Source organism: Pecten maximus, chromosome 8 (assembly GCF_902652985.1).
Source record: "Pecten maximus chromosome 8, xPecMax1.1, whole genome shotgun sequence".
Lineage (NCBI taxonomy): Eukaryota > Metazoa > Mollusca > Bivalvia > Pectinida > Pectinidae > Pecten > Pecten maximus.
This window is the reverse complement of record NC_047022.1, coordinates 1,434,386-1,455,764: the sequence shown is the minus strand read 5'-3', so window position 1 is coordinate 1,455,764 and position 21,379 is coordinate 1,434,386. Positions and strand designations below refer to the sequence as shown.

Sequence of the window (21,379 nt, the reverse complement as noted above, 5' to 3'; positions counted from 1 at the left end):
ACACATCATAATTTGACCAAATTTGGTCAGAAGCATCCCTATGAGTAGGGGACTCATAATTGTACAAATGATGGGGCTGACCCCCTGGGGGCCCCTGGGGCGGGGCCAAAAGGGGTCATTTTTAAGCTATTGATATAAACGACTTCTTCTCTGAAACCAAGCAATGGCTATCGCTCATATTTGCCTGGTAGCATCATTATGGGGTGGGGATTCAAAATTGTACAAATGATGGGGCTGACCCCCCAGGGGCCTGAGGGGTGGGGCCGAATGTGGTCAATTTGGCTATATTGATATAAACGACTTCTTCTCTGAAACCGAGCAATGCCTGTCACTCATATTTGCCTGGTAGTATCACTATGGGGTTGGGATTTAAAATTGTACAAATGATGGGACTGACCCCCCAGGGGCCTGAGGGGTGGGGCCAAATGTGGTCAATCTGGTTATATTCATATAATTGACTTCTTCTCTGGAACTAAACAATGGATATCTGTCATATTTTACTGGTAGCATCACCTTGGGGTAGGAATTTGAAATTGTACAAATGACGGGGCTGACCCCCTGGGCTCTGAGGGGCGGGGCCAAAAGGGGTCAGTATTACAGAATTGATATAAACGACTTCTGCTCTGAAACTAAGCAATGGATATCACTCATATTTACCTGGTAGCATCCCTATGGAGTGGGGATTCAAAATTGTACAAATGGTGGGGCTGACCCCCAAGGGGTCTGAGGGGCAGGGCCAAAAGGGGTCAATTTGCCTCTCTCAATATAAGCGACTTCTTCTCTGAAACGAAGCGATGGATATCGCTCATATTTGCCTGGTAGCATCCTTTTGGGTAGGGATTCAAAATTTTATAAAGGAAGGAACTGACCCCCACTCCCCCCGGGGTGCAGAAGGCGGGGTCAAAATGGCTCAATTGGTTTAAACAACTTCTTTTCTGAAACTAAGCAATGGATATCACTCACATTTATGTGGTAGCATCCCTATGGGGTTGTCCTAAAAGTTAATTTTATTTCATGGATTAATTCATTTTTTGACATCAAATCCTCACGTAGCCATATAAAATGCCTATGATATATTGACAAAGCAATACCAGTGACAAATATACTTAATCATCATTCTTGTTTCATATCTCATGAAATCCAGGTGAGCGATACAGGCCCTCTGGGCCTCTTGTTTTACGGACGATAGATCTATCAACGAGGACTTAAAGGTATAAATAGACACGATGTCATGATTGCATTATACCTGTCATTTCTAGTACACTCGAGTTGGTGTGGGTGGGCGAGATTTGTTTGCCATGCCTTTCAAAGATTGGAAATAGATTGGCACAGTGACTTCAGTCAATGATAACGGTTTCTTTGATGACACACTGTTGTACCTATTTCCGAAAAAAAAACCAAAAAACATCGGACCTGACAAAATGATGTCCCATCAATTTATGTTCACTTTACCTTTTTCACATGTTGACAGTCAGTGACCGGACTATCAATAGTACAGAGTCCTAACACAAATCCTATGTAGGTGTGGTAGGACAGAGCCCTAACACAAATCCTATGTAGGTGTGGTAGGACAGAGCCCTAACACAAATCCTATGTAGGTGTGGTAGGACAGAGCCCTAACACAAATCCTATGTAGGTGTGGTAGGACAGAGCCCTAACACAAATCCTATGTAGGTGTGGTAGGACAGAGCCCTAACACAAATCCTATGTAGGTGTGGTAGGACAGAGCCCTAACACAAATCCTATGTAGGTGTGGTAGGACAGAGCCCTAACACAAATCCTATGTAGGTGTGGTTTGGCAGAGACTGGCACCAGTTATGTGGTGCCATGAAATCGAAAGTAAGGCGAACATATGTACAATAGCCGGTACACTACGACGGCAGTCAACAACAACAACAACAACAACAACAACAACAACAACAACAACAACAACAACAACAAATGTTCAAATTGGCACTTATTGCTCATCCACTTCTAAATCTTCATAGAAAGAGACCATATGATAATTTATTCTTGTTTTGTTGATTTCACAGTAAGTGAAGAATTGAAATAATAACCTTACGACAAATACAATGAACTGTGAAACAGTGTATGATGAATTTTAACATCGACAAGAAAATTAATTGAGTGAATTTTAATCCAACAAGCTAGTTTTAAACAAGAGCATGCTTTCACAAGATGTTCATTGATGAGTAGACGATAGGACTTCGACAAGTCTATGCAAAAACATACTCCGTCATTAAAGATGAAATTGGTCATATATTCATATGTATGGAAAGATGAAGTGGGCAGTCTACATACTTCATTGATTTCAACTAAGTAGAAATTGAAATCAAGTTTAGTAGTATAATTGCTTCCAACTTTTTGCAGAAATTGTGTGGGATAATTAAATGACAACAAACCCCAGAAAATGAATATCCGAGGATATAGACAGGACAACAAAACCTAGAAATCGCTGTGTACTTTAAATGTTGTGGAACTGTGATAGGGTGGTTGTACTGTGATAGGGTGGTTGTACTGTGAGAGGGTGGTTGTACTGTGAGAGGGTGGTTGTACTGTGAGAGGGAGTGGTTGTACTATGAGAGGATGGTTGTACCGTGAGAGGGTGGTTGTACCGTGAGAGGGTGGTTGTACTGTGAGAGGGTGTTATACTGTGAGAGGGTGTTGTACTGTGAGAGGGTGGTTGTACTGTGAGAGGGTGGTTGTACTGTGAGAGGGGGTTTGTACTATGAGAGGATGGCGGTACTGTGAGAGGGTGGTTGTACTGTGAGAGGATGGTTGTACAGTGAGGGAGTGGTTTGTACTGTGAGAGGGTGGTTGTACTGTGAGAGGATGGTTGTACTGTGAGAGGGAGGTTGTACTGTGAGAGGGTGTTGTACTGTGAGAGGATGGTTGTACTGTGAGAGGGTGATGATACTGTGAGAGGGTGTTGTACTGTGAGAGGGTGTTGTACTGTGAGAGGGTGATTGTACTGTGAGAGGGTGGTTGTACTGTGAGAGGGTGGTTGTACTGTGAGAGGGTGGTTGTACTGTGAGAGGGTGGTTTGTACTGTGAGAGGGTGGTTGTACTGTGAGAGGGTGGTTGTACTGTGAGAGGGTGGTTTGTACTGTGAGAGGGTGGTTGTACTGTGAGAGGGTGGTTGTACTGTGAGAGGGTGTTATACTGTGAGAGAGTGGTTGTACTGTGAGAGGGTGGTTGTACTGTGAGAGGGTGGTTGTACTGTGTGAGGGTAGTTGTACTGTGAGGGGGTGGTTGTACTGTGAGAGGGTGGTTGTACTGTGAGAGGATGGTTGTACTGTGAGAGGGTGGTTGTACTGTGAGAGGGTGGTTGTACTGTGAGAGGGTGGTTGTACTGTGAGAGGGTGGTTGTACTGTGAGAGGGTGGTTGTACTGTGAGAGGGTGGTTGTACTGTGAGAGGGTGGTTGTACTGTGAGAGGATGGTTGTACTGTGAGAGGGTGGTTTGTACTGTGAGAGGATGGTTGTACTGTGAGAGGGTGGTTGTACTGTGAGAGGGTGGTTGTACTGTGAGAGGGTGGTTGTAGTGTGAGAGGGTGGTTGTACTGTGAGAGGGGGTTGTACTGTGAGAGGTGTTGTACTGTGAGAGGGTGTTGTACTGTGAGAGGGTGGTTTGTACTGTGAGAGAGTGGTTGTACTGTGAGAGGGTGGTTGTACCGTGAGAGGATGGTTGTACTGTGAGAGGGCGGTTGTACTGTGAGAGAGTGGTTGTACTGTGAGAGGGTGGTTGTACGGTGAGAGGATGGTTGTACTGTGAGAGGGTGGTTGTACTGTGAGAGGGTGGTTGTACTGTGAGAGGGTGGTTGTACTGTGAGAGGGTGGTTTGTACTGTGAGAGGGTGGTTTGTACTGTGAGAGGGTGGTTGTACTGTGAGAGGGTGTTATACTGTGAGAGAGTGGTTGTACTGTGAGAGGGTGGTTGTACTGTGAGAGGGTGGTTGTACTGTGTGAGGGTGGTTGTACTGTGAGAGGGTGGTGATACTGTGAGAGGGTGTTATACTGTGAGAGGGTGGTTGTACTGTGAGGGAGTGGTTGTTCTGTGTGAGGGTAGTTGTACTGTGAGGGGGTGGTTGTACTGTGAGAGGGTGGTTGTACTGTGAGAGGGTGGTTTGTACTGTGAGGGAGTGGTTGTACTGTGAGAGGGTGGTTGTACTGTGAGAGGGTGGTTGTACTGTGAGAGGGTGGTTTGTACTGTGAGGGAGTGGTTGTTCTGTGTGAGGGTAGTTGTACTGTGAGGGGGTGGTTGTACTGTGAGAGGGTGGTTGTACTGTGAGAGGGTGGCGTTATTAAATAGTAACTATAAGTAGCGGATACGATTCTTTCTATACATCAAAGCAGACAGATACTGAAAACCCTTCAGACTGGTGACAAATCTTGGTCCAATGATGGAATGCCAATATAGAACGTTATACATAGTTTGGTGTGTTTCCCGTATGTTTTTGCGAAATTTTATAACAATCTGTGTATCTGAGTTTTGTGTACGGGGTCATAAAAGCTATCTGTGTTTTTTGTTTTGGTATAGAGGACCCGCATAGCTGTGTTATCCTTGATTGATTTTCGCATGTAAAATTTGTGTCTCGAGATAAAATTGTGTCGCCATATTTTCCTTGCACACCAGTGTTTTACCAAATTTATTCGTTGATTGGTTTTAATCAAAGTAATCGGAAAATATTTTATTATTCAGAAAAAAAGTTTTCGTTGATCGTTTTTAATTATGAATTTTATGCCTGATTCCAGTAACATTTCTCCGAGAAATTTGTGTAAATACAGTGCGCTTAAAACAGTTATCAAACAAGTTATACACTGATGATGTATATGATTATTATATATATTGATTAAAAAAGTTCATACAATTGAAAAATTAAAGATATGAATTCAAATCCTTGTGATATTTGACAAGTTATCAATTTTAATCGTTGTAAAATTTGACAGGTTACATATTTCAATTTTAATCCTTGAAATATTTGATAAATTACAGATATCATTTTTTAATCTTTGTGATCATTGACAAGTTGCAAATATCAAGTTTAATCCTGGTGATATTTGACAAGTTACAGATATCAATTGAAATCTTTGTTGATAAGTTGTAGATTTTTTACTGTTGATATCATGATGTAGGGTTATATATAGGTATTAATGTATCTAACACAGGTGATATACCCATGTGTATATATAAAAACCCACACCTCTCGGGAAAGATTCCTCCATGAGTTATGTCCCTTTTTATCTGATCCTGACTGTTCGATCCTTCTAACCTTTTCGATACGCTTCGTGTAAATCTATTTTTAGCATAGCTAGATTAACAATGGTTCTGTAAGTCATGTGTCCATAATAATAGATTTGTTCAGTCTGTGTTAATAACAATAGATTTGTTCAGTCTGTGTTAATAACAATAGATTTGTACAGTCTGTGTTAATAACAATAGATTTGTACAGTCTGTTAATAACAATAGATTTGTACAGTCTGTGTTAATAACAATAGATTTGTACAGTCTGTGTTAATAACAATAGATTTGTACAGTCTGTGTTAATAACAATAGATTTGTACAGTCTGTGTTAATAACAATAGATTTGTACAGTATGTGATAATAACAATAGATTTGTAGTCTGTTAGTAACAATAGATTTGTACAGTCTGTGTTAATAACAATAGATTTGTACAGTCTGTTAATAACAATAGATTTGTACAGTCTGTGTTAATAACAATAGATTTGTACAATCTGTGTTAATAACAATAGATTTGTACAGTCTGTGTTAATAACAATAGATTTGTACAGTATGTGATAATAACAATAGATTTGTACAGTCTGTTAATAACAATAGATTTGTACAGTCTGTGATAATAACAATAGATTTGTACAGTCTGTTAATAACAATAGATTTGTACAGTCTGTGTTAATAACAATAGATTTGTACAGTCTGTTAATAACAATAGATTTGTACAGTCTGTGATAATAACAATAGATTTGTACAGTCTGTGTTAATAACAATAGATTTGTAGTCTGTTAATAACAATAGATTTGTACAGTCTGTGTTAATAACAATAGATTTGTACAGTCTGTGATAATAACAATAGATTTGTACAGTCTGTGATAATAACAATAGATTTGTACAGTCTGTTATAATAACAATAGATTTGTACAGTCTGTTAATAACAATAGATTTGTACAGTCTGTTATAATAACAATAGATTTGTACAGTCTGTGATAATAACAATAGATTTGTACAGTCTGTGATAATAACAATAGATTTGTACAGTCTGTTATAATAACAATAGATTTGTACAGTCTGTTAATAACAATAGATTTGTACAGTCTGTTAATAACAATAGATTTGTACAGTCTGTGATAATAACAATAGATTTGTACAGTCTGTTATAATAACAATAGATTTGTACAGTCTGTTAATAACAATAGATTTGTACAGTCTGTTAATAACAATATATTTGTACAGTCTGTGTTAATAACAATAGATTTGTACAGTCTGTGTTAATAACAATATATTTGTACAGTCTGTTAATAACAATAGATTTGTACAGTCTGTTAATAACAATAGATTTGTACAGTCTGTGTTAATAACAATAGATTTGTACAGTCTGTTAATAACAATAGATTTGTACAGTCTGTGTTAATAACAATAGATTTGTACAGTATGTGTTAATAACAATAGATTTGTACAGTCTGTTAATAACAATAGATTTGTACAGTCTGTGTTAATAACAATAGATTTGTACAGTCTGTGATAATAACAATATATTTGTACAGTCTGTTAATAACAATAGATTTGTACAGTCTGTTAGTAACAATAGATTTGTAAAGTCTGTTATAATAACAATAGATTTGTACAGTCTGTGTTAATAACAATAGATTTGTACAGTCTGTGTTAATAACAATAGATTTGTACAGTCTGTTAATAACAATAGATTTGTACAGTCTGTTAATAACAATAGATTTGTACAGTCTGTTAATAACAATAGATATGTACAGTCTGTTATAATAACAATAGATTTGTACAGTCTGTGTTAATAACAATAAATTTGTACAGTATGTGATAATAACAATAGATTTGTACAGTCTGTTAATAACAATAGATTTGTGCAGTCTGTGTTAATAACAATAGATTTGTAGTCTGTTAGTAACAATAGATTTGTACACTCTGTTTATAACAATATATTTGTACAGTCTGTGTTAATAACAATAGATTTGTACAGTCTGTTCATAAAAATAGATTTGTACAGTCTGTGATAATAACAATAGATGTGTACAGTCTATGTTAATAACAATAGATTTGTACAGTCTGTTAATAACAATAGATTTGTACAGTCTGTGATAATAACAATAGATTTGTACAGTCTGTTAATAACAATAGATTTGTACAGTCTGTTAATAACAATATATTTGTACAGTCTGTTAATAACAATAGATTTATACAGTCTGTGTTAGTAACAATAGATTTGTAGTCTGTGTTAATATCAATAGATTTGTACAGTCTGTTAATAACAATAGATTTGTACAGTCTGTGTTAATAACAATAGATTGATACAGTCTGTGTTAATAACAATAGATTTGTAGTCTGTGTTAATATCAATAGATTTGTACAGTCTGTGTTAACAATAGATTTGTACAGTCTGTTAATAACAATAGATTTGTACAGTCTGTTAATAACAATAGATTGGTACAGTCTGTTAATAACAATAGATTTGTACAGTCTGTTAATAACAATAGATTTGTACAGTCTGTGTTAATAACAATAGATTTGTACAGTCTGTGTTAATAACAATAGATTTGTACAGTATGTTAATATCAATAGATTTGTACAGTCTGTTAATATCAATAGATTTGTACAGTCTGTTAATAACAATAGATTTGTACAGTCTGTTAATAACAATAGATTGGTACAGTCTGTTAATAACAATAGATTTGTACAGTCTGTGTTAATAACAATAGATTTGTACAGTCTGTGTTAATAACAATAGATTTGTACAGTATGTGATAATAACAATAGATTTGTACAGTCTGTTAATAACAATAGATTTGTACAGTCTGTTATAATAACAATAGATTTGTACAGTCTGTGTTAATAACAATAGATTTGTACAGTATGTGATAATAACAATAGATTTGTACAGTCTGTTATAATAACAATAGATTTGTACAGTCTGTTAATAACAATAGATTTGTACAGTCTGTGATAATAACAATAGATTTGTAGTCTGTTACTAACAATAGATTTGTACAGTCTGTGTTAATAACAATAGATTTGTAGTCTGTTAATAACAATAGATTTGTACAGTCTGTGATAATAACAATAGATTTGTACAGTCTGTTATAATAACAATAGATTTGTACAGTCTGTGATAATAACAATAGATTTGTACAGTCTGTGTTAATAACAATAGATTTGTTCAATCTGTGTTAATAACAATAGATTTGTAGTCTGTGTTAATAACAATAGATTTGTACAGTCTGTTAATAACAATAGATTTGTACAGTCTGTTAATAACAATAGATTTGTACAGTCTGTGTTAATAACAATAGATTTGTACAGTCTGTTAATAACAATAGATTTGTACAGTCTGTTAATAACAATAGATTTTTACAGTCTGTGATAATAACAATAGATTTGTACAGTCTGTTATAATAACAATAGATTTGTACAGTCTGTTATAATAACAATAGATTTGTACAGTCTGTTATAATAACAATAGATTTGTACAGTCTGTGATAATAACAATAGATTTGTACAGTCTGTGATAATAACAATAGATTTGTACAGTCTGTGATAATAACAATAGATTTGTACAGTCTGTGATAATAACAATAGATTGGTAGTCTGTTAATAACAATAGATTTACACAGTCTGTGTTAATAACAATAGATTTGTACAGTCTGTGTTAATAACAATAGATTTACACAGTCTGTGTTAATAACAATAGATTTACACAGTCTGACTGAATAACAATAGCTTTTCACGGCCAAACATGTTGACAATACTTTCTTCATTTCTAACACCAAATTAAAATGAGTTAATGTTTATATTTGTTGATTGCTGACATTAGCGTTTGATATCTCGTTGATAGGTTGAAGGCAGTGAAAACTACGAGTGATATCGGGACTCGTAAACAGGTAAGAACATTCTTACATTGTGTAAGTAAACTCGGGACTCGGTAACATGTAATGTCCTATCGGACAAGCGGTACATGATGATGGGCGGTACATGATGATGGGCCCAGTCACCGCTACACGTTACCGGTAATTTCGGACGGGAGGTACATGATGGTAGGCCCAGTCACCGCTACACGTTACCGGTAATGTCGGACTGGAGGTACATGAGGGTGGCCCAGTCACCACTACACGTTACCGGTAATGTCGGACTGGAGGAACATGATGATGGGCCCAGTCACCGCTACACGTTACCGGTAATGTCGGACGGGCGGTACATGAGGGTGGCCCAGTCACCGCTACACGTTACCGGTAATGTCGGACGGGCGGTACATGATGATGGGCCCAGTCACCACTACACGTTACCGGTAATGTCGGACGGGCGGTACATGATGGTGGGCCCAGTCACCACTACACGTTACCGGTAATGTCGGACGGGCGGTACATGATGGTGGGCCCAGTCACCGCTACACGTTACCGGTAATGTCGGACGGGCGGTACATGATGGTGGGCCCAGTCACCGCTACACGTTACCGGTAATGTCGGACGGGCGGTACATGATGGTGGCCCAGTCACCACTACACGTTACCGGTAATGTCGGACTGGAGGTACATGATGGTGGGCCCAGTCACCGCTACACGTTACCGGTAATGTCGGACGGGCGGTACATGATGGTGGGCCCAGTCACCGCTACACGTTACCGGTAATGTCGGACTGGAGGTACATGATGGTGGGCCCAGTCACCGCTACACGTTACCGGTAATGTCGGACGGGCGGTACATGATGACCCAGTCACCGCTACACGTTACCGGTAATGTCGGACGGGCGGTACATGATGGCCCAGTCACCGCTACACGTTACCGGTAATGTCGGACGGGCGGTACATGATGGCCCAGTCACCGCTACACGTTACCGGTAATGTCGGACGGGCGGTACATGATGGCCCAGTCACCGCTACACGTTACCGGTAATGTCGGACTGGAGGTACATGATGGTGGGCCCAGTCACCGCTACACGTTACCGGTAATGTCGGACGGGCGGTACATGATGGCCCAGTCACCACTACACGTTACCGGTAATGTCGGACGGGCGGAACATGATGGTGGCCCAGTCACCGCTAAACGTTTCCGGTAATGTCGGACGGGCGGTACATGATGGTGGCCCAGTCACCACTACACGTTACCGGTAATGTCGGACGGGCGGTACATGATGGTGGCCCAGTCACCACTACACGTTACCGGTAATGTCGGACGGGCGGTACATGATGGTGGGCCCAGTCACCACTACACGTTACCGGTAATGTCGGACGGGTGGTACATGATGGTGGGCCCAGTCACCGCTAAACGTTCCGGTAATGTCGGACGGGCGGTACATGATGGTGGCCCAGTCACCACTACACGTTACCGGTAATGTCGGACGGCCGGTACATGATGGTGGCCCAGTCACCACTACACGTTACCGGTAATGTCGGACGGGCGGTACATGATGGTGGGCCCAGTCACCACTACACGTTACCGGTAATGTCGGACGGGCGGTACATGATGGTGGGCCCAGTCACCGCTACACGTTACCGGTAATGTCGGACGGGCGGTACATGATGGTGGATCCAGTCACCACTACACGTTACCTGTAATGTCGGACGGGCGGTACATGATGGTGGCCCAGTCACCGCTACACGTTACCGGTAATGTCGGACGGGCGGTACATGATGGCCCAGTCACCGCTACACGTTACCGGTAATGTCGGACGGGCGGTACATGATGATGGGCCCAGTCACCACTACACGTTACCGGTAATGTCGGACGGGCGGTACATGATGATGGGCCCAGTCACCACGACACGTTACCGGTAATGTCGGACGGGCGGTACATGATGGTGGGCCCAGTCACCACTACACGTTACCGGTAATGTCGGACTGGAGGTACATGATGGTGGGCCCAGTCACCGCTACACGTTACCGGTAATGTCGGACGGGCGGTACATGATGGTGGGCCCAGTCACCGCTACACGTTACCGGTAATGTCGGACTGGAGGTACATGATGGTGGGCCCAGTCACCGCTACACGTTACCGGTAATGTCGGACGGGCGGTACATGATGACCCAGTCACCGCTACACGTTACCGGTAATGTCGGACGGGCGGTACATGATGGCCCAGTCACCGCTACACGTTACCGGTAATGTCGGACGGGCGGTACATGATGGCCCAGTCACCGCTACACGTTACCGGTAATGTCGGACGGGCGGTACATGATGGCCCAGTCACCGCTACACGTTACCGGTAATGTCGGACTGGAGGTACATGATGGTGGGCCCAGTCACCGCTACACGTTACCGGTAATGTCGGACGGGCGGTACATGATGGCCCAGTCACCACTACACGTTACCGGTAATGTCGGACGGGCGGTACATGATGGTGGCCCAGTCACCGCTAAACGTTTCCGGTAATGTCGGACGGGCGGTACATGATGGTGGCCCAGTCACCACTACACGTTACCGGTAATGTCGGACGGGCGGTACATGATGGTGGCCCAGTCACCACTACACGTTACCGGTAATGTCGGACGGGCGGTACATGATGGTGGGCCCAGTCACCACTACACGTTACCGGTAATGTCGGACGGGTGGTACATGATGGTGGGCCCAGTCACCGCTAAACGTTTCCGATAATGTCGGACGGGCGGTACATGATGGTGGCCCAGTCACCACTACACGTTACCGGTAATGTCGGACGGGCGGTACATGATGGTGGCCCAGTCACCACTACACGTTACCGGTAATGTCGGACGGGCGGTACATGATGGTGGGCCCAGTCACCACTACACGTTACCGGTAATGTCGGACGGGCGGTACATGATGGTGGGCCCAGTCACCGCTACACGTTACCGGTAATGTCGGACGGGCGGTACATGATGGTGGATCCAGTCACCACTACACGTTACCTGTAATGTCGGACGGGCCGTACATGATGGTGGCCCAGTCACCGCTACACGTTACCGGTAATGTCGGACGGGCGGTACATGATGGCCCAGTCACCGCTACACGTTACCGGTAATGTCGGACGGGCGGTACATGATGATGGGCCCAGTCACCACTACACGTTACCGGTAATGTCGGACGGGCGGTACATGATGGTGGCCCAGTCACCACTACACGTTACCGGTAATGTCGGACGGGCGGTACATGATGGCCCAGTCACCACTACACATTACCGGTAATGTCGGACGGGCGGTACATGATGGCCCAGTCACCGCTACACGTTACCGGTAATGTCGGACGGGAGGTACATGATGGTGGGCCCAGTCACCGCTACACGTTACCGGTAATGTCGGACGGGCGGTACATGATGATGGGCCCAGTCACCACGACACGTTACCGGTAATGTCGGACGGGCGGTACATGATGGTGGGCCCAGTCACCACTACACGTTACCGGTAATGTCGGACTGGAGGTACATGAGGGTGGCCCAGTCACCACTACACGTTACCGGTAATGTCGGACTGGAGGTACATGATGGCCCAGTCACCACTACACGTTACCGGTAATGTCGGACGGGCGGTACATGATGGCCCAGTCACCACTACACGTTACCGGTAATGTCGGACGGGCGGTACATGATGGTGGGCCCAGTCACCACTACACATTACCGGTAATGTCGGACGGGCGGTACATGATGGTGGCCCAGTCACCACTACACGTTACCGGTAATGTCGGACGGGCGGTACATGATGGTGGCCCAGTCACCACTACACGTTACCGGTAATGTCGGACTGGCGGTACATGATGGCCCAGTCACCGCTACACGTTACCGGTAATGTCGGACGGGCGGTACATGATGGTGGCTCAGTCACCGCTACACGTTACCGGTAATGTCGGACGGGCGGTACATGATGGTGGCCCAGTCACCGCTACACGTTACCGGTAATGTCGGACGGGCGGTACATGATGGTGGCCCAGTCACCGCTACACGTTACCGGTAATGTCGGACGGGCGGTACATGATGGTGGACCCAGTCACCACGACACGTGTCGCTTTATCGATTATTTAAACGGATCGATCAGTGCACTGTATTCATTTTTCGATAATATAATAAATGACTTCCGTCATTATAGTCATCCTCGCGCGCTCATTTGTCATAAAAATGTCGATTAGATTCCTGAGTTGGATAATATAAGAGGGAATTGTCAAGCTTCCACATGTGTAGGAAACAGTGGTGATTTCGTTTTCACCTAGTGATTGCTACAGATTACACAGTAAGGAGAGAGAGAGAGAGAGAGAGAGAGAGAGAGAGAGAGAGAGAGAGAGAGAGAGAGAGAGAGACAGACAGACAGACAGACAGACAGACAGACAGAGAGAGAGACAGACAGACAGACAGACAGACAGACAGAGAGATGCGTGTCAAGCGTTTCATGACTACATGTTGAAGTAAACCTAATTTTATTTGACAAAGAACATTCAATTTGACATTTGTTTGAATGGAGTCTTTTAAAGGATGTCTATGATGTTTTTGCTTGTTTATTGTGGGAAAACAACAGACTTTTATATGAGAGGAAAAACATTTCAATGGAAGTGAACTGCTATTTGTAGGATTTTTTAAAGAAAAAAATAACTATAAGATTTTAGTTGGACCACGTTTCTAACAAGACCTAGTGACCTTTGAACTGTGATCTGTGATTTCAGACACTATAACGTTCAATTACATCATTCAGCTGAACCCCAAGAGACTTTATAACCCTTAGAAGCTTTGAAAATGCATTTGACTGTTTTCAGTGAAGAAAACTATTACACCAACAAAAAGTCCTATAAAACGTCACAATGCCACATTGTTCAAAGATTGGAGGTCCAATTTAAGACCACTCTTTAAATGTTTCTACTAAAGAGACAATTTGTTGTACTTTACAGAAAAACGAGAGCGTGCTATTTCAATGTTTGCTAACTGGTTGTGCGTTCTTATATGACGTTGATACAAACCCTTGTGTACCTTGGCCAGTCGGGAGTTTTGGCGCATGCGTCCTCTCTGTGTAAGCACTCGTAATACACTTTGTTTACACAGATAGCCTTGTGTATTCTTTGGGCGATTGTAATACTATCTCGATCATTATCGGATCTGTTAGAACCGTTAACGACAATGATATTAGGAAGGAAACACTTGGCTACGCTCCTTCTCCAATCCTGTACCGCTTTGTGTTTACATATCCCGAAAAACCGCCATTCGCCGGGATTCCTCTCCCGCGGGAGGGTAGATTTATAATTATTCTCCAAGAATTTATATCTAAAAATCGATTTGAAGAATCAGTTATGGCCATTCTGATAGAAACCTAGGATAATGATTTGTCATGGAAAGTCTGGGAAATCTCATACGAACGCGAGATAACTTACACGTGACCACATGGGAGAGTTCCGCGGTAAATCCACACCTTAAGGAATAGCCCCGCAGTAAAAATATGCAAATTTTCTACCATCATGTCTGATGCGCTTAGACAAGAGTGGCGAAATGCCTAATATGTTTAATAGCTTTTTCTATCTACACCAGAATATGGGCAGATTTTATATTTCATAAGTTAGCTTTAGCCAGTTAGGGATAGGGAATGATGAAGTCAGACGTATGATGTAGTCGACCGCCATTCTTACGAAGTCTTGGAGCGAGATTCTCGTAGGCAAGTCCCGTGGACGAGATCAGAGTTAGATCTCAGCTTTAAACCAATCAACGGGTATATTATGGTGAGTTATATTGTTGGTATGACGAAATTGTCCCTACGATGCCATTATGACGGGTGGTATTTGGGCGGAGCGATGGTTAATTAAGGTGATATGTGTAGTATTGAACACGGGACTTGTGCTCTGTGTTGCAATTCGATTTATTCAGTAGCTATATCAAACACTTTAAGGTGCTTGGTAATTGTGAGCCTAGCTTTTGTACAATTCTTGGAGATTGCTTGAAGCTCTGTTGAGGACGATTTAACGATATTGGTATCACTGGTGACCCTGAGTTCACCAATGTTCTTTAACTGAACGAAATTTCCCATCTTAAAATTTCCCATTGGATTTTATGAAAGAATCCTAAATAAGGATATTTCGATAAATTCTATAATGCTTTATTATAGTTATGGAATATTGAAAACCAGTTCGTGTCGTTTCAGCACGCGGATAGTTAAACCATATTCGTTATAGAATCTCAAGTATGTGTCAAACATGATTTAAAGTTAAGTAAATATTATTTTAATTCCACTTGATCAATTAACAATACAATTAAAACAATGGTAAATAGATGTAATGAGATAATGGATAACGACGAACAGTACTGGAATCACAAGAGCTCCTCTCCGGTCGTCTCGGCTACGATATCCTGTTATATTAATATAACTTTTCTGATCTTCGAGGAATAAAGACACGTATTTTCATTAAAATCAGGGTAGCGTCAAACCTCGGGGACGTACAGTCTACCAGCAGGGTAACGTCAAACCTCGGGGACGTACAGTCCACCAGTAGAGTAACGACAAACCTCGGGGACGTACAGTCCACCAGTAGTGTAACGACAAACCTCGGGGACGTACAGTCCACCAGTAGTGTAACGTCAAACCTCGCGGACGTACAGTCCACCAGTAGTGTAACGACAAACCTCGGGGACGTACAGTCCACCAGTAGTGTAACGACAAACCTCGGGGACGTACAGTCCACCAGTAGTGTAACGACAAACCTCGGGGACGTACAGTCCACCAGTAGTGTAACGACAAACCTCCGGGACATACAGTCAACCAGCAGGGCAACGACAAACCTCGGGGTCGTACAGTCCACCAGCAGGGTAGCGTCAAACCTCGGGGACGTACAGTCCACCAGCAGGTAACGTCAAACCTCGGAGACGTACAGTCCACCAGTAGTGTAACGTCAAACCTCGCGGACGTACAGTCTACCAGCAGGGTAACGTCAAACCTCGGGGACGTACAGTCCACCAGTAGTGTAACGTCAAACCTCGCGGACGTACAGTCCACCAGTAGTGTAACGACTAACCTCGGGGACGTACAGTCCACCAGCAGTGTAACGTCAAACCTCGGGGACGTACAGTCCACCAGCAGGGTAACGACTAACCTCGGGACGTACAGTCCACCAGCAGGGTAACGTCAAACCTCGGAGACTTACAGTCCACCAGTAGTGTAACGACAAACCTCGGGGACGTACAGTCCACCAGTAGTGTAACGACAAACCTCAGGGACGTACAGTCCACCAGTAGGGTAACGTCAAACTCGGGGACGTACAGTCCACCAGTAGTGTAACGTCAAACCTCGGGGACGTACAGTCCACCAGTAGTGTAACGACAAACCTCGGGGACGTACAGTCCACCAGTAGTGTAACGTCAAACCTCGGGGATCTACAGTCCACCAGTAGTGTAACGTCAAACCTCGGGGACGTACAGTCCACCAGTAGTGTAACGACAAACCTCGGGGACGTACAGTCCACCAGTGGTGTAACGACAAACCTCGGGGACGTACAGTCCACCAGTAGTGTAACGTCAAACCTCGGGGACGTACAGTCCACCAGTAGTGTAACGACAAACCTCGGGGACGTACAGTCCACCAGTAGTGTAACGACAAACCTCGGGGACGTACAGTCCACCAGTAGTGTAACGTCAAACCTCGGGGACGTAAAGTCTACCAGCAGTGTAACGACAAACCTCGGGGACGTACAGTCCACCAGTAGTGTAACGACAAACCTCGGGGACGTACAGTCCACCAGTAGGGTAACGACAAACCTCAGGGACGTACAGTCCACCAGTAGTGTAACGACAAACCTCGGGGACGTGCAGTCCACCAGTAGGGTAACGACAAACCTCGGGGACGTACAGTCCACCAGTAGTGTAACGACAAACCTCGGGGACGTACAGTCCACCAGTAGTGTAACGACAAACCTCGGGGACGTACAGTCCACCAGTAGTGTAACGACAAACCTCGGGGACGTACAGTCCACCAGTAGTGTAACGTCAAACCTCGGGGATCTACAGTCCACCAGTAGTGTAACGTCAATCCTCGGGGACGTACAGTCCACCAGTAGTGTAACGACAAACCTCGGGGACGTACAGTCCACCAGTGGTGTAACGACAAACCTCGGGGACGTACAGTCCACCAGTAGTGTAACGACAAACCTCGGGGACGTACAGTCCACCAGTAGTGTAACGACAAACCTCGGGGATGTACAGTCCACCACTAGTGTAACGTCAAACCTCGGGGACGTATAGTCCACCAGTAGGGTAACGTCAAACCTCGGGGACGTACAGTCCACCAGTAGTGTAACGTCAAACCTCGGGGACGTACAGTCCACCAGTAGTGTAACGACAAACCTCGGGGACGTACAGTCCACCAGTAGGGTAACGACAAAACCCAGGGACTTACAGTCCACCAGCAGGGTAACGTCAAACCTCGGGGACGTGCAGTCCACCAGTAGGGTAACGACAAACCTCGGGGACATACAGTCCACCAGTAGTGTAACGACAAACCCCAGGGACTTACAGTCCACCAGTAGTGTAACGACAAACCCCAGGGACTTACAGTCCACCAGCAGGGTAACGACAAACCTCGGGGACGTACAGTCCACCTGTAGGGTAACGACAAACCTCCGGGACGTACAGTCCACCAGTAGGGTAACATCAAACCTCAGGGACTTACAGTCCACCAGTAGGGTAACATCAAACCTCAGGGACGTACAGCCCATCAGTAGGGTAACGTCAAACCTCGGGGACTTACAGTCCACCAGTAGTGTAACGACAAACCTCGGGGACATACAGTCCACCAGCCGGGTAGCGTCAAACCTCAGGGACGTACAGACCACCAGTAGGGTAACGTCAAACCTCGGGGACGTACAGTCCACCAGTAGTGTAACGTCAAACCTCGGGGACATACAGTCCACCAGCAGGGTAACGTCAGACCTCGGGGACTTACAGTCCACCAGTAGTGTAACGTCAAACCTCGGGAACATACAGTCCACCAGCAGGGTAACGTCAGACCTCGGGGACTTACAGTCCACCAGTAGTGTAACGTCAAACCTCGGGGACATACAGTCCACCAGCAGGGTAGCCTCAAACCTCAGGGACGTACAGTCCACCAGTAGTGTAACGTCAAACCTCGGGGACGTACAGTCCACCAGTAGTGTAACGACAAACATCGGGGACGTACAGTCCACCAATAGTGTAACGACAAACCTCGGGGACTTACAGTCCACCAGTAGTGTAACGACAAACCTCGGGGGCGTACAGTCCACCAGTAGTGTAACGTCAAACCTCGGGGACGTACAGTCCACCAGTAGGGTAACGTCAAACTCGGGGACGTACAGTCCACCAGTAGTGTAACGACAAACCTCCGGGACATACAGTCAACCAGGAGGGCAACGACAAACCTCGGGGTCGTACAGTCCACCAGCAGGGTAGCGTCAAACCTCGGGGACGTACAGTCCACCAGTAGGGTAACGTCAAACTTCGGGGACGTACAGTCCACCAGTAGGGTAACGTCAAACCTCGGGGACGTATAGTCCACCAGTAGTGTAACGACAAACCTCGGGGACGTACAGTCCACCAGTAGGGTAACGACAAACCTCGGGGACGTACAGTCCACCAGTAGGGTAACGACAAACCTCGGGGACGTACAGTCCACCAGTAGTGTAACGTCAAACCTCGGGGACGTACAGTCCACCAGTAGTGTAACGACAAACCTCGGGGACGTACAGTCCACCAGCAGGGTAACGTCAAACCTCGGGGACGTACAGTCCACCAGCAGGGTAACGTCAAACATGGGAGACGTACAGTCCACCAGTAGTGTAACGTCAAACCTCGCGGACGTACAGTCTACCAGCAGGGTAACGTCAAACCTCGGGGACGTACAGTCCACCAGTAGTGTAACGTCAAACCTCGCGGACGTACAGTCCACCAGTAGTGTAACGACTAACCTCGGGGACGTACAGTCCAACAGTAGTGTAACGACAAACCTCGGGGACGTACAGTCCACCAGTAGTGTAACGACAAACCTCGGGGACGTACAGTCCACCAGTGGTGTAACGTCAAACCTCGGGGACGTAAAGTCTACCAGCAGTGTAACGACAAACCTCGGGGACGTACAGTCCACCAGTAGTGTAACGACAAACCTCGCGGACGTACAGTCCACCAGTGGTGTAACGACAAACCTCGGGGACGTACAGTCCACCAGCAGGGTAACGTCAAACCTCGGGGACGTACAGTCCACCAGTAGTGTAACGTCAAACCTCGCGGACGTACAGTCCACCAGTAGTGTAACGACTAACCTCGGGGACGTACAGTCCAACAGTAGTGTAACGACAAACCTCGGGGACGTACAGTCCACCAGTAGTGTAACGACAAACCTCGGGGACGTACAGTCCACCAGTGGTGTAACGTCAAACCTCGGGGACGTAAAGTCTACCAGCAGTGTAACGACAAACCTCGGGGACGTACAGTCCACCAGTAGTGTAACGACAAACCTCGCGGACGTACAGTCCACCAGTGGTGTAACGACAAACCTCGGGGACGTACAGTCCACCAGCAGGGTAACGTCAAACCTCGGGGACGTACACTCCACCGGTAGTGTAACGACAAACCTCGGGGACGTACAGTCCACCAGTAGTGTAACGACAAACCTCGGGGACGTACAGTCCACCAGTAGTGTAACGACAAACCTCGGGGACGTACAGTCCACCAGTGGTGTAACGACAAACCTCGGGGACGTACAGTCCACCAGCAGGGTAACGTCAAACCTCGGGGACGTAAAGTCTACCAGCAGGGTAGCGTCAAACCTCGGGGACGTACAGTCCACCAGCAGGGTAACGTCAGACCTCGGGGACGTAAAGTCTACCAGCAGGGTAGCGTTATCATATGCGTCTCGCCAAAGTTCTTGATGAATAGAGGCAGTAGCCCAGAAGAACACTCGTATTTCTTGTTATAACAGTACTCATTTAGCCTTTTGTCTGTACTTATTTGAATATCTCTAACTTTCACACCTTTGTGACGACTGCTCTAATGACGACACATCTGTAGAGTTCAGACATGCGCAGTATCTGTTACTAAATAAAAACATTAGTTCGCTCGTGCGTCTTTTGTACAAGCCTTTGTTCGAAATGGAACGCAAGCGCGTGAAAATGTTCTTGGTATTATTAATTTGTATTCAATGTCATATTTTGAGAAAGGGAATTAAACTATGTTGGATGATTCGCTTTCTGTCAAAATCGCGTTTGAAATCGGGGGTATTACCTTGTTTAAGTACTATTTGATCTTTGTACCTTGAAAGTTTACCGTATGTACGTTCTATATCCAAGGGTTTTACCTTTATTGGTCTAGAAATCGGGGATTGAGATATATATGATATGCAGATAATCTGCATCTAATTTTTTCATCATCGTCCAGACGATATCTGTCCTATATCTATGTGTAAATGAATTTTAGGGTATAGGACGATTTTATAAAAAATATGAAATTGTCTGTATGATTTTCTGAATCGGTGCCACTATTCATGAACAAATAGTGATGGAAAGCAGAGGTAACCGTCTGGGAATCAATATCCATCGACGTAGATCGTTATCCTCCAACCTCAGAGACTCGTGCATTCAATATGAATTAAATTCATCGTGTACCTGGTTCGTCCTTCTAGGAAGCACGTGCTGGTCTGGGCCGGAGGTGGGCAAATCAATCAAACCAGATCGGCCTAAAACAATATATAGATAGAGGATCTTACACGGTAATTGAATCAAGTTTATACATTTCGATATCTGATTTTTATAATGAACGTAAAATACGTGTATATAGATACACATGCTAAAATTACAAATCTTCATGTTGCTAAAATTATAAATCTTTATGAAGCTAAAATTATAAATCTTCATGTAGCTAAAATTATAAATCTTTATGTAGCTAAAATTATAAATCTTCATGGCTAAGATTATAGATTTTCATGGCCAAGATTATGGATCTTCATGCAGCTAAAATTATATATCTCCATGTAGCTAAACGTATAGATCTTCATGTAACTAAAATTATAGATCTTCATGGCTAAGATTATAGATCTTCATGTAGCTAAAATCACAGATCTTTATGTAGCTTAAATTATAGATCTTTATGTAGCTAAAATTATAGATCTTTATGTAGCTAAAATTATAGATTTTTATGTAGCTAAAAATATAGATCTTCATGGCTAAGATTATAGATCTTCATGTAGCT

At 44.0% G+C, this 21,379-nt stretch overlaps 1 protein-coding gene across 1 annotated transcript in view; it reads right to left on the bottom strand.

The window, feature by feature from the left end:
• Nucleotides 1-2,646: 2,646 nt before the first annotated feature.
• The window catches only part of LOC117332839 (mucin-6-like), a 36,798-nt gene continuing 18,065 nt past the window's right edge, over nt 2,647-21,379 (bottom strand). The window contains exon 2 of the mRNA XM_033891891.1: nt 2,647-3,884. Coding sequence (XP_033747782.1) covers nt 2,647-3,884 — 1,238 coding nt within the window. The remainder of the gene's footprint in view (nt 3,885-21,379) is intronic.